Raw genomic sequence first — 15,489 nt, 5'->3', positions numbered from 1 at the left:
ATTGAGTTCAAGTCGGCTCAGACTGCATTGAACTATATCTCCCCAGGTTCCAAAGCATTGAGTTCAAATCAGCTCAGAGGGCATTGAACTATATCTCTCCATGCTCCATAGCATGGAGTTCAAGTTGGCTCAGACTGCATTGAACTATATCTCCCCAGGTTCCAAAGTCGGCTCAGACTACATTGAACTATATCTCCCCAGGTTCCAAAGCATTGAGTTCAAATCAGCTCAGAGGGCATTGAACTATATCTCTCCATGCTCCATAGCATTGAGTTCAAGTCGGCTCAGACTGCATTGAACTATATCTCCCCAATTGCCAAAGTCGGCTCAGACTACATTGAATTATATCTCCCCAGGTTCCAAAGCTTTGAGTTCAAATCAGCTCAGAGGGCTTTGAACTATATCTCTCCATGCTCCATAGCATTGAGTTCAAGTCGGCTCAGACTGCATTGAACTATATCTCCACAGGTTCCAAAGTCGGCTCAGACTACATTGAACTATATCTCCCCAGGTTCCAAAGCATTGAGTTCAAGTCAGCTCACACTGCATTGAACTATATCTCCCCAGGTTCCAAAGCATTGAGTTCAAGTCATCTCAGACTGCATTGAACTATATCTCCCCAGGTTCCAAAGCATTGAGTTCAAGTCAGCTCAGACTGCATTGAACTATACATTCCCAGGTTCCATAGCATTGAGTTCAAGTCAGCTCAGACTATATTGAACTATATCTCCCCAGGTTCCAAAGCATTGAGTTCAAGTCAGCTCAGACTGCATTGAACTATATCTCCCCAGGTTCCAAAGTCGGCTCAGACTACATTGAACTATATCTCCCCAGGTTCCAAAGCATTGAGTTCAAGTCAGCTCAGACTGCACTGAACTATATCTCCCCAGGTCCCAAAGTTGTCTCAGACTACATTGAATATATCTCTCCGAATTCTATAGCATTGAGTTCAAGATGGCTCAGACTGCATTGAACTATATCTCCCCACATTCCATAGCATTGACTTCAAATTGGCTCAGACTGCATTGAACTATATCTCCCCAGGTTCCAAAGCAATTGAGTTCAGGTCCGGCCAGATTACATATATTCCCAGATTCCAAAGCATTGAGCCGTGGCAGCTCAAGTTGGTTAAACTGCTTTCATTTCACGCTTGAAGTTATAGTTCAGTGAGATATTTCCGCTTTCTCTCCATATACCATCCTTCCCAATGGAGCAGAGCGTGGCACTGTCTGTCACACTTGAGCAGGGTGATGTCCCTCCCGCAGAAACAAAGTTTAGTTCTTCATGTAATAGTCGCACTGCCTTAATCTTTTAGAATGTTGTCGCCAAAAATCATTAGCTCTCATTCATTCATTCTTTCCGTCATTCAACTCCACTCATACCCACACATATCAATCTACACATTATATTTCTTGTGACAAGTGCGACTATTACATGATGAACAAAATTTGAAAAAAAAATCCTGTTTAATTCCTGTTTAGTTGTTCTACTCCAGAAACTTCAGTTTTATGGTTGCCACGATGAGACATTCATTGAAAAACGAGAGCAGGGTGATGTCCCTCCCGCAGAAACAAAGTTTCTTGTGACAAGTGCGACTATTACATGATGAACAAAATTTGGAAAAAAAATCCTGTTTAATTCCTGTTTAGTTGTTCTACTCCAGAAACTTCAGTTTTATGGTTGCCACGATGAGACATTCATTGAAAAACGAGAGCAGGGTGATGTCCCTCCCGCAGAAACAAAGTTTCTTGTGACAAGTGCGACTATTACATGATGAACAAAATTTGGAAAAAAAATCCTGTTTAATTCCTGTTTAGTTGTTCTACTCCAGAAACTTCAGTTTTATGGTTGCCACGATGAGACATTCATTGAAAAACGAGAGCAGGGTGATGTCCCTCCCGCAGAAACAAAGTTTCTTGTGACAAGTGCGACTATTACATGATGAACAAAATTTGGAAAAAAAATCCTGTTTAATTCCTGTTTAGTTGTTCTACTCCAGAAACTTCAGTTTTATGGTTGCCACGATGAGACATTCATTGAAAAACGAGAGCAGGGTGATGTCCCTCCCGCAGAAACAAAGTTTCTTGTGACAAGTGCGACTATTACATGATGAACAAAATTTGGAAAAAAAATCCTGTTTAATTCCTGTTTAGTTGTTCTACTCCAGAAACTTCAGTTTTATGGTTGCCACGATGAGACATTCATTGAAAAATGAGAGCAGGGTGATGTCCCTCCCGCAGAAACAAAGTTTCTTGTGACAACTGCGACTATTACATGATGAACAAAATTTGGAAAAAAAATCCTGTTTAATTCCTGTTTAGTTGTTCTACTCCAGAAACTTCAGTTTTATGGTTGCCACGATGAGACATTCATTGAAAAACGAGAGCAGGGTGATGTCCCTCCCGCAGAAACAAAGTTTCTTGTGACAACTGCGACTATTACATGATGAACAAAATTTGGGAAAAAAATCCTGTTTAATTCCTGTTTAGTTGTTCTACTCCAGAAACTTCAGTTTTATGGTTGCCACGATGAGACATTCATTGAAAAACGAGAGCAGGGTGATGTCCCTCCCGCAGAAACAAAGTTTCTTGTGACAAGTGCGACTATTACATGATGAACAAAATTTGAAAAAAAAATCCTGTTTAATTCCTGTTTAGTTGTTCTACTCCAGAAACTTCAGTTTTATGGTTGCCACGATGAGACATTCATTGAAAAACGAGAGCAGGGTGATGTCCCGACCGCAGAAACAAAGTTTCTTGTGACAAGTGCGACTATTACATGATGAACAAAATTTGAAAAAAAATCCTGTTTAATTCCTGTTTAGTTGTTCTACTCCAGAAACTTCAGTTTTATGGTTGCCACGATGAGACATTCATTGAAAAACGAGAGCAGGGTGATGTCCCGACCGCAGAAACAAAGTTTCTTGTGACAAGTGCGACTATTACATGATGAACAAAATTTGAAAAAAAATCCTGTTTAATTCCTGTTTAGTTGTTCTACTCCAGAAACTTCAGTTTTATGGTTGCCACGATGAGACATTCATTGAAAAACGAGAGCAGGGTGATGTCCCTCCCGCAGAAACAAAGTTTCTTGTGACAAGTGCGACTATTACATGATGAACAAAATTTGAAAAAAAAATCCTGTTTAATTCCTGTTTAGTTGTTCTACTCCAGAAACTTCAGTTTTATGGTTGCCACGATGAGACATTCATTGAAAAACGAGAGCAGGGTGATGTCCCGACCGCAGAAACAAAGTTTCTTGTGACAAGTGCGACTATTACATGATGAACAAAATTTGAAAAAAAATCCTGTTTAATTCCTGTTTAGTTGTTCTACTCCAGAAACTTCAGTTTTATGGTTGCCACGATGAGACATTCATTGAAAAACGAGAGCAGGGTGATGTCCCGACCGCAGAAACAAAGTTTCTTGTGACAAGTGCGACTATTACATGATGAACAAAATTTGAAAAAAAATCCTGTTTAATTCCTGTTTAGTTGTTCTACTCCAGAAACTTCAGTTTTATGGTTGCCACGATGAGACATTCATTGAAAAACGAGAGCAGGGTGATGTCCCTTCCGCAGAAACAAAGTTTCTTGTGACAAGTGCGACTATTACATGATGAACAAAATTTGAAAAAAAAATCCTGTTTAATTCCTGTTTAGTTGTTCTACTCCAGAAACTTCAGTTTTATGTTTGCCACGCTGAGACATTCATTGAAAAACGAGAGCAGGGTGATGTCCCTCCCGCAGAAACAAAGTTTCTTGTGACAAGTGCGACTATTACATGATGAACAAAATTTGAAAAATAATCCTGTTTAATTCCTGTTTAGTTGTTCTACTCCAGAAAATTCAGTTTTATGGTTGCCACGATGAGGCATTCATTGAAAAACGAGAGCAGGGTGATGTCCCTTCCGCAGAAACAAAGTTTCTTGTGACAAGTGCGACTATTACATGATGAACAAAATTTGAAAAAAAATCCTGTTTAATTCCTGTTTAGTTGTTCTACTCCAGAAACTTCAGTTTTATGGTTGCCACGATGAGACAGTCATTGAAAAACGAGAGCAGGGTGATGTCCCTCCCGCAAAAACAAAGTTTCTTGTGACAAGTGCGACTATTACATGATGAACAAAATTTGAAAAAAAATCCTGTTTAGTTGTTCTACTCCAGAAACTTCAGTTTTATGGAGTGTGAATGACCCAAATGAAGATGGGGAGCTCTGGGTAGGAGAAGCTTCTGATGAGGCAGCCGCTTCGTCAGGCAGGAGGCCTTTCTGGAAGCTGTCGTGACTCGGTTGCCCTGGGCGGGAGGGCTTTGGCGCGGAAGGTCAGCGAGCGCCGAAAGGCGACAGACCCGCCACACGAGATCTGTGTCCGCGGCCGCGTTGGTGTGCAGAAAGTGACAGGAGCGACGGGGCTCCGGGTGCCTCCAGGCGGTGACACTACGTAACACGATGTTTGTTCCCGGGTTATAAATATCATTACTTCTTAATCGGTTCCATCTTTAAAACATGGGGAAAGTTTATTCAACGGCAAAAGAGAGAGGCTACTACAGCACATTCTGCTCTGGTTCCCCGACGAATTCGTCGTTTTCGGCATTCGTGAAATGGGACTTGAGTACTTTTGTACGTATGTTTGATCCACAAAGGCTGCTATGTGCCTCGATGGATCTGGACTAAACTTAGCACACATCCCTTTGTAATCCAGATTAAAATACTGGCAGTCTTGAGGGGGGGGGGGCTGATACAGGATGATGGGAGTTGTAGTCCAGCCATTTCCGGAGAGCTGCATGAATCAGATGGATGTTGGATCTGGACCAGACTTGACACACAGACCAGCTTAAATGGGCATTGGGGGTGATGGGAGTTGTAGTCCACCCACAACCATGCCTTGGGTTAATGTTAGGGAGTATGATGGAGAATGATGGAAGTTGTCATCCATCCACACCCAAGTCTTGAGTTATTGGGGGTGATAGAGAATAATGGGAGTTATAGTCCACACACATCTATGATCTTAGGGGTACGATAGAGAATAATAGGAGTTGTGGTCCACCCACGGCCGGTTCTTGGGTTAACAGGAGGGGGAAATTATAGAGAATGGTGAGAGCTGTAGTCCACGCACACCCAGGTCTTGGTTCAATGGGAGAGGGTGATATAGAATGATGGAGGCTGTAGTCCACGGTTTGGTTTAATGTAAGAGGATGTGATAGAAAATGATTGGAATTGTCATCTACCCACATCCAGGTCTTGGGTTAAATGAGAGGGAAGTTGAGAGAGGATGATGGGAGTTGTAGTCCACCCACACCCAGGTCTTGGTTCAATGGGAGGGAGTGATATACAATGATGGGGGCTGTAGTCCATGATTTAGTTTAATGTAAGAGGGTGTGATAGAAAATGATGGGAGTTGTCGTCTTCCCACATCTGGGTCTTGGGTTAATGAGAGGGAAGTTGAGAGAGGATGATGGGAGTTGTAGTCCACCTACACCTGGGTCAATGGGAGGGTTATGAGAAAGAATGATGGGAATTGTAGTCTACCCACACCCAGGTCTTGGGCTAATGGGAGGGGGATATAATAGAGAATGCTGGGAGTTGTAGTCCACACAGGTCTTGGTTTAACGGGATGATTGAGAACGATTGGAGTTGTAGTCCACCCACACCCAGGTCTTGGGTCAATGAGAGGAAAGTTGAGGAAGACTGATGGGGGTTATAGACCACCAACATCCAGGGTTAATGGGTTAACAGGAGGAGGAGATAAGATAATGATGGGAATTGTAGTCCACCTACACCTGGGTTAATGGGAGGGGTATGAGAGAGAATGATGGGAATTGTAGTTTACCCACACCCAGGTCTTGGGTTAATGGGAGGGGGATATAATAGAGAAGGATGTGATTTGTAGTCTACACAGGTTTTGGGTTAGCAGGGGATGATAGAAAATGACTGGAGTTGTAGTCCACCCACAACTAGGTCTGGGGATAATGGGAGGGGAATATGATAATGATGGGAGTTGTGGTCCACCCATGGCCGGTTCTTGGTTTAACAGAAGGGGGAAATAATAGAGAATGGTGGGAGTTGTAGTCCACCCACACCCAGGTCTTGGGTTCATGGGAGGGGGATATAATAGAGAATGATGGGAGTTGTAGTCCACACAGGTCTTAGGTTAATGTGGATGATAGAGAACGATTGGAGTTGCAGTCCACCCACACCCAGGTCTTCGGTTAATGGAAGAGAGCTATGATAGAGAATGATGGGGGCTGTAGTCCATGATTTGGTTTAATGTAAGAGGGTGTGATAGAAAATGATAGGAGTTGTTGCCTACCCACACCAGATCTTGGGAGATGGGAGTTGTAGTCCACCCACACCTGGGTCAATGGGAGGGGTATGAGAGAGAATGATGGGAATTGTAGTCTACCCACACAACCAGATCTTGGGTTAATGGGGGGATATAATAGAGAATGATGGGAGTTGTAGTCCACACAGGTCTTCGGTTAACAGAGGATGATAGAGAACGATTGGAGTTGCAGTCCACCCACACCCAGGCCTTGGGGTGATGGGACAGAGATATGATAAAGAACAATGGGAGTTGTAGTCCACCCACAACCATATAATTTTATAAATAGACCGCAGTGCAATCAAGGTACTTGGAAAGGATCGACATTGCCTTTCAACCCTGAGGAGTCGTTTCCAGTCACCGAGGTTCCCCCATCTGGACGTTTGTTTTCTCTTTCGTTCGTTCGTTCTTCCTTCCTCTTCTTTTTTTGGAAACTCGCAAAGCCGAGGGAAGCCGGGGCGACATCTGCTCCGCGCCACGAAGCGCCGGCGGGCAGCGCTCATCCGTCTATTTCTGGCGAAGTGGGCCTGCCTCTTAATGAAAGTTCCTAGCCTTTTGTTGATGTCCTATTATTAATAACCGCAAATAATATTATTATTGTTTCTTCTCCTCCTTCGCCTAGAAACCTCGGCAAGTCGGGACTGAGGGTGTCGTGCCTCGGATTAGGTAAACCGGCCTCTCGGATCAATTCAATGCTGGGGACCAGAAATGTGGTGGATTTCGAAAGCATATTCCTGCTGTTGTTGCCTTTTTAAATACCAGTATTTGCATATATTTATATATATATAGAGAGAGAGATAGGTATTTGGATAGATAGATAGATAGATAGATAGATAGATAGATAGACAGACAGACAGACAGACAGATAGATAGAATAAATCAATAAGTAGATAGATAGATAGATAGATAGATAGATAGATAGATAGATAGATAGACAGACAGACAGACAGACAGGAAGATAGATAGATAGATAGATAGATAGATAGATAGATAGATCAATAAGTAGATAGATAGATAGATAGATAGATAGACAGACAGACAGATAGGAAGATAGATAGATAGATAGATAGATAGATAGATAGATAGACAGACAGACAGATAGGAAGATAGATAAATAGATAGATCAATATGTAGATAGGTAGATATTTAGATGGATAGATAGATCAGTAGATAGATAGATAGATTAGATAGGTAGGTAGGTAGGTAGGTAGGTAGGTAGATAGGAAGATAGATAGATAGATAGATAGATAGATAGATAGATAGATAGATAGATAGATGGTAGGTAGGTAGGTAGGTAGGTAGGTAGATAGATAGATAGATAGATAGGAAGATAGATAGGAAGATAGATAGGAAGATAGATAGATTAGATAGATAGATAGATAGATAGATAGATAGATAGATAGATAGATAGATAGATTAGGTAGGTAGGTAGGTAGGTAGATAGGAAGATAGATAGATAGATTAGATAGATAGATAGGTAGGTAGGTAGGTAGATAGATAGATAGATAGATAGATAGGAAGATAGATAGATTAGATAGGTAGATAGATAGGTAGATAGATAGATAGATAGATAGATAGATAGATAGACAGGAAGATAGATTGATAGATTAGATAGAATAGATAGATAGATAGATAGATAGATAGATAGGAAGATAGATAGATAGATAGATAGATAGATAGATAGATAGAAAGTTAGATAGGAAGTTAGATAGGAAGATAGATAGATAGATAGGAAGATAGATAGACAGACAGACAGACAGACAGACAGACAGATAGAAGGGCGAGGTAGAAATGAAGGAAATAAATAAATAAATATTGATCCTCCCATTGTTTAATTATGCTTGTTTCTCCCTATATATATTATATATATCCGCATCCATGTATATACATCCTCTCTTCTTTCTCTTGATTTTCAGGGACATGGGTGACGTTTGGAGGACAGATAACAGACGAGGTAAGGTTTTCAAATCCAAGTTCATTGATCTGTCAAGTTCATCTCATTCATTCCCCTTCCTCTAGGTCTCAATGTGTGTGTAGTCTTACACCAACTCCTTGAATTTAGTATATTTACTTCAGTAGGTTTTGCCTCCAAAACAGAGACCTCCTCCCCCTCCAATTCTCAACCAGAGGCAGCCCTGCTTAGCCTTGCCTTCATGTGTTAAGAGATCAAGTTCATCTCATTCATTCCCTGTCCTTTATGCATCAATGTGTGTGTATCTTACACCAACCCCATGAATTGAATAGGAATGTTAATAGGTTTTGCCTCCAAAACAGAGACCTCCTCCCCCTCCAATTCTCAACCAGAGGCAGCCCTGCTTAGCTTTGCCTTCATGTGTTAAGAGATCAAGTTCATCTCATTCATTCCCCTTCCTCTATGCATCAATGTGTGTGTAGTCTTACACCAACTCCTTGAATTTACTATGGACTTCAATAGGTTTTGCCTCCACAATAGAGACCTCCTCCCCTCCAATTCCCAAACAGAGGCAGCCTTGTTTAGCTTTGCCTTTGTGTGTTAAGAGATCAAGTTCATCTCATTCATTCCCTGTCCTCTATGCATCAATGTGTGTGTATCTTACACCAACCCCATGAACTGAATAGGAACTTTAATAGGTTATGCCTCCAAAATAGAGACCTCCTCACCTTCAGTTCTCAACCAGAGGCAGCCCTGCTTAGCCTTGCCTTCGTGTGTTAAGAGATCAAGTTCATCTCATTCATTCACCTTCCTCTATGCATCAATGTGTGTGTAGTCTTACACCAACTCCTTAAATTTACTATGGACTTCAATAGGTTTTGCCTCCACAATAGAGACCTCCTCCCCTCCAATTCCCAAACAGAGGCAGCCTTGTTTAGCTTTGCCTTCGTGTGTTAAGAGATCAAGTTCATCTCATTCATTCCTGGTTCTCTGTGGCTCAATGGTTGTGTGGTAACTGTGAATGTCATAGGGTCTTGTGGATGTTTTTAATGATAGATCTGGGAATGGAAGGTTCAATGAGGCAGTTGTGTTGGTTCTCTTGCAGATGGCGGAGCAGCTGATGACGCTGGCCTACGACAACGGGATCAACCTCTTCGACACGGCCGAGGTCTACGCCGCAGGGAAGTGAGTGCAACGCCCATTGCAGGGCCTTCCTTGTGGATCCCCCTTCCATTAACCCCCAGGAGCCCTTAGAAAGAGGCTATAGGTGGCAAATGGATTTCGGGAGAGTTTGGGTGGTGCCTTTCTGCCCGGAAGAAGGGGGTCAGTCTAGATGTCCCTTGATGGTGTCCGTACTATGATTTCCGTTCTCCACCCATTTGTTTGAGTTTCTGGAGTAGGACAACTACTTTCCAAGTCAAGGCCACCCAATGAAGCAGGAAATAACACTTTCAAACCAGGAAGAGAAACATTTTTCCATTTTTTTCATCACGTAATAGTCGCACCCCCTTTATTTGATTTAAAAAAGAAATGTAACATTTTTGTTGCATAGTGTAATGCAGGCATAGGCACACAATTTAACAAGAAATAACACTTTCAAACCAGGAAGAGAAACATTTATCAATCTTTTTTTCATCATGTAATAGTCGCACCCACTTATTTGATTTAAAAAAGAAATGTGACATTTTGTTGCATAGTGTAATTCAGGCATAGGCACACAATTTAACAAGAAATAACACTTTCAAACCAGGAGCAAATATTTTTCCATTTTTTTTCATCACGTAATAGTCGCACCCCCTTTATTTGATTTAAAAAAGAAATGTAACATTTTTGTTGCATAGTGTAATGCAGGCAAGAAGATAGGAAATTGCTAATATATTATCCATTATTAATTATTATTATTATTATTATTATTATTAGACTCCTAGAGTTGGAAGGGACCCCCGAGGTCATCCAGTCCAGCCATCTTCTGACAGTCAAGAAGACAGGAAATTACTATTATATTATTATCCATTATTATTATTATTATTATTATTTTATTATTATTATTATTATTATTATTATTATTATTAGACTCCTAGAGTTGGAAGGGACCCCCAGAGGCCATCCAGTCCAACCTCCTTCTGTCAGTCAAGAAGATAGGAAATTACTATTATATTATTATCCATTATTATTATTATTATTATTATTAGACTTCTAGAGTTGGAAGGGACCCCCAGAGGTCATCCAGTCCAACCTCCTTCTGCCAGACAAGAAGATAGGAAATTGCTATTATATTATTATCCATTATTTATTATTATTATTATTATTATTATTATTATTAGACTCCTAGAGTTGGAAGGGACCCCCAGAGGTCATCCAGTCCAATTGCCTTCTGTCCATCAAGAAGATAGGAAATTACTATTATATTATTATCCATTATTATTATTATGAGTATTATTTGTTATTATTATTATTATTAGACTCCTAGAGTTGGAAGAGACCCCCAGAGGTCATCCAGTCCAACCTCCTTCCGCCAGGCAAGAAGATAGGAAATTACTATTATTATCAATTATTATTATTATTATTATTATTATTATTAGACTCCGGAGTTGGAAGAGACCCCCAGAGGTCATCCAGTCCAACCTCCTTCTGTCAGTCAAGAAGATAGGAAATTACTATTATATTATTATCCATTATTATTATTATTATTATTTGTTATTATTATTATTATTATTATTATTAGACTCCTAGAGTTAGAAGGGACCCCCAGAGGTCATCCAGTCCAACCTCCTTCTGCCAGGCAAGAAGATAGGAAATTACTATTATATTATTATCCATTATTATTAATTATTATTATTATTATTATTAGACTCCTAGAGTTCGAAGGGACCCCCAGAGGTCATCCAGTCCCAACCATCTTCTGTCAGTCAAGAAGACCGAAAATTGCTATATTATTATTATTATTATTATTAGACTCCTAGACTTGGAAGAGAACCCCAGAGGTCATCCAGTCCAACCGTCTTCTGTCAGTCAAGAAGATAGGAAATTACTATTATAATATTATCCATTATTATTATTATTATTATTATTATTATTATTATTATTAGACTCCTAGAGTTGGAAGGGACCCCCAGAGGTCATCCATTCCAGCCATCTTCTGTCAGTCAAGAAGATAGATAATTACTATTATATTATTATCCATGATTATCATCTTATCGTCAGCATCGTCATGATCATATTATTCTCATAGTTAGAAGGGGCCCCCAGAGGTCATCCAGTCCAACCTCCTTCCGCCAGGCAAGAAGATAGAAAATTACTATTATATTATTATCTATGATTATCATCTTATCGTTAGCATCGTCATAACCATATTGGAAGTTGGAAGGGACCCCCAGAGGTTATCCAGTCCAGCCCTTTTCTTCATTCCAGGCAGGAAGATAGAATTACTATTCTATCTCGTGTTATATGTCTTTTTCTTCTTTCCAGGGCTGAGGTTGTCCTGGGGAATATCATCAAGAAGAAAGGATGGAGGTAATCATCCAACAGGATGCAAATTAATAACAAATTATTAATTATTAATAACAAATTAATAGCAAATTATTAATAATAATTCTTTTTTTTTTTTTTTGCCCACAGACGTTCCAGCCTGGTGATCACAACCAAAATCTTCTGGGGAGGAAAGTAAGTCACAAACTTTTTAAAATGCCTTTTCGTATTAGGTGTGAATAGGTTTTTAATTAGTTTTAAGGTTTTCGGACTAAAAAAAAAACATTTTAATAATATTTTATATTATTTTGTATCTCACTTTTTCTCTCTGAAAAAGAGACTCAAAGCGGCTGAGAATAAAATAATTCAACTGATGTCTCTATATTATATTGTTATTATTATTATTATTATAAAATTTTAATAATATTTTATATTATTTTTGTATCCCACATTATTATTATTATATTTAGTATTATTATATTATATTATTATTATAACATTTAAATAATATTTTATATTATTTTTGTATCCCACATTATTATTATTATTATTATATTTAGTATTATTATATTATATTATTATTATTATAACATTTAAATAATATTTTATATTATTTTGTATCCCACATTATTATTATTATATTTAGTATTATTATATTATATTATTATTATAACATTTAAATAATATTTTATATTATTTTTGTATCCCACATTATTATTATTATATTTAGTATTAGTGTATTATATTATTATTATAGCATTTAAATAATATTTTATATTATTTTGTATCCCACATTTTCTCTCTGAAAAAAAGAGACTCAAAGCAGTTGACACTAAAAATAATTCAATGGATATTCTATATTATTATTATTATTATTATTATTATTATATTTAGTATTAGTGTATTGTATTATTATAACATTTTAATAATATTTTATATTATTTTGTATCCCACATTTTCTCTCTGAGAAAAAGAGACTCAAAGCGGCTGACAGTAAAAATAATTCAACTGATGTCTCTATATTATTATTATTATTATTATTATTATTATATTTAGTATTTTATTATTATTATTATTATAAAATTTTAATAATATTTTATATTATTTTTTGTATCCCACTTTTTCTCTCTGAAAAAAGAGACTCAAAGCAGCTGACAGTAAAAATAATTCAACAGATTATTATTAGTATTAGTATTATTATATTTAGTATTAGTATATTGTATTATTATTATAAAAAATTAATAATATTTTATATTATTATTTATATTAATAATATTTTATATTATTATTTGTATTATTATTTGTATTTTATATTATTATTTGTATCCCACTTTTTTGCTCTGAAAAAAAGAGACTCAAAGTGGCTGTCAGTAAAACTAATAAATAGTTTTCTTATACTATTATTATATTGCCATTATTATTATTATTATTATTATTATTATTATTTGTATCCCGCTTTTTTCTCTCTCTCAAAAAAGAGGCTCATAGTGGCTTACAGTAGAACCGATAGCAATGCCATTTACAACCCCAAAAGGATGCAAACATTAAAATATAATAATAATAGTTAACGGTATTAAAAGTGCGTGAACCGGGATATTTCCACCGGCTCACCGCGGCCTCTTTTCTTTCCAGGGCCGAGACGGAGCGAGGCCTTTCCAGGAAGCACATTATAGAAGGTAAGTGTGTGTTGCTTTCCTGCTGGGTGTTGCATCCCAGATCAGGAAGCGAGACCATAAGATTAAATCCACCACACTGGACTGTGGGAAAAATCAATCCTTTTTATTGATGAAAAATGGTTACAAAAGAAAGGTAAATGCAAAGTCAAAATGCCACAGTCAGGAAAATCTCTGAGCTTGAGCAAAATTCCAAAAGCCACAATACAAAAACCAGGAACCTGTTAGCATATCACTAACCGTACTTGAAAACTAGAAGCCTCTGGGAATGCAGGCCATGGAACACAGGAAATCTGCCAAGGTACTGCCTCGGTCTCAAACGATGCTTGATCAGCCAGGGAGAGGGCCCTTAAACTAAAGAAACTATTTCTTGAAACGCCTCCAGACTTTGAAGCCTCCCTCTCCCGTAATCTATTTGACCTTCGTAGAAACTGCGAATCACTCCTGTTTTTCCAAATCTGTTCTCTTCGGTCCTCATTAACAAACCCAGGTGTGAGCCATCCTCAGAATGAGCTGAGTGTCGTCAGCGTACTGGTGGCACTCAAGCCCAAAGCTCCGCACCAGTTGGGGGCAAGCGGTCGCATGTAGCTGTTAAATAACAGAGGAGAGAGAATGGCTCCCTGTGGGACCCCACAAGTTAGCGGAGATCTCTCGGAAACCATCCCTCCCCTCACCACACGCTGTCCCCGATTCTGGAGGAAGGAGGACACCCATTTAAGGGGTATCCCCCTCACCCCAGTCATGGCTAGGCGGTGGGTCAATAGATTGTGATTGACCGTATCAAATGCTGCTGTGAGGGCCAATAATATGAGCAGCACGGATCCGCTTTGATCCATCTGGCAGCGAAGCTGATCTGTGATGGCAACTAGCACAGTCTCCATCCCGTGTCCACTACGGAAGCCGGACTGGAAGGGATCGAGTCCGGCAGTGTCATTTAGGAACTGCTGCAACTGTTCCGCTGCTGCCCTCTCAACCACCTTGCCCAGAAACAGAAGGTTCGAGACTGGGCGGTAGCTAGAGGGAACCGAACGATCTAAGTCTGGTCTTAGGAGGGTGTCTTCAGCCTTATAGGCCTGGCCACACACTTTTCATACAATTTAATTCAAACCACGTCATATTTTATCCCATACTGAGTCTCAACACTAGGATTTCCTTTTCTCCTCCTCGGATGCCGTTGAAAGCGAAGGTTTTGTAAACACGTGGTGTAACGTCTTAGGAGAGAGGAGGGACGATTTATTATTTATTACTCTTAATGGTGCCACCAATGTGTGATGTGAGGTATTATTGGGAGATATGGCACACTGGACGCAGAATTAATGGAGATGAGGCAGTCTTCAAACAAAAGAGAACAAGTTTATTGAGCACAAAGCGTGTGGTTGCAAGTTGTAACTTTTCTTATAGAACTCAGAATAATGCTTGGTTAGTTGAATGTTACACTTTTTCAGGTTATACAGTATCTTCCTGAGGTGAAGCACTTATTACAGAACAAAGTTCCAATACAGGGATGTCTCCCTTATTTGATCCTCCCTTGATCAGATACTTAATAAGCTTATTCTTTAGCCTTTCTTTAGACTAACGGAATACTGGTTATGTTTCCCTTATCAGACTCTCTGGCTAAGAAACTTCCAGTAGCTTAATCTGGCTTTCCAAAGCCTCGAAACTTTGCTTCACACTTCACTCTTTTACAGCTATAACCTCCTAATCTTTCCTCTACCAATTCCTCACCCTCCAATCTTAACTCCTGACTGCTCACTCCTCTAACCCTAAACCCTAACTCTGACTGTTCACTCCTCTGAACCTAACCTCTAACTCTGACTGAACTTAAACTGTCGTTTTTCAAACTCTCCCCTCTAAGCTCCTCCCACTTCTCTACAGCATTGTCTCCATGGTAACGCAATCCTCTCAGCTAGGCCGCTCCAGCATTAGTGCCACCAATCCAAACACAAATACAGTTAAAGTCATATAATTTAAAATCAACTTCTTTACACGTGGTCTTGACGCCTTTCCCTTGCTCTCCGCTAGGTTTGAAAGCCTCCTTAGAGCGGCTGCAGCTGGAATATGTGGATGTGGTGTTCGCCAACCGACCGGACCCCAACACGCCGATGGAAGGTAAGG

At 39.2% G+C, this 15,489-nt stretch overlaps 1 protein-coding gene across 7 annotated transcripts in view; it reads left to right on the top strand.

Annotated features, from left to right (window-relative positions):
* KCNAB2 (potassium voltage-gated channel subfamily A regulatory beta subunit 2) overlaps positions 1-15,489 on the top strand; it is a 122,564-nt gene that overhangs the window by 70,442 nt on the left and 36,633 nt on the right. For all 7 annotated transcript variants that reach the window (XM_067472810.1, XM_067472808.1, XM_067472809.1 and 4 more), the window contains 7 exons: positions 6,944-6,987; positions 8,238-8,275; positions 9,339-9,418; positions 11,702-11,746; positions 11,852-11,896; positions 13,334-13,377; positions 15,397-15,483. In XM_067472810.1, the coding sequence (XP_067328911.1) occupies positions 6,944-6,987; positions 8,238-8,275; positions 9,339-9,418; positions 11,702-11,746; positions 11,852-11,896; positions 13,334-13,377; positions 15,397-15,483 (383 nt within the window). The remainder of the gene's footprint in view (positions 1-6,943; positions 6,988-8,237; positions 8,276-9,338; positions 9,419-11,701; positions 11,747-11,851; positions 11,897-13,333; positions 13,378-15,396; positions 15,484-15,489) is intronic.

The sequence above is a fragment of the Anolis sagrei genome, chromosome 13 (genome assembly GCF_037176765.1).
Source record: "Anolis sagrei isolate rAnoSag1 chromosome 13, rAnoSag1.mat, whole genome shotgun sequence".
In the NCBI taxonomy this organism is placed as follows: Eukaryota; Metazoa; Chordata; class Lepidosauria; order Squamata; family Dactyloidae; genus Anolis; species Anolis sagrei.
This window is presented reverse-complemented; position numbering and strand designations above follow the sequence as displayed.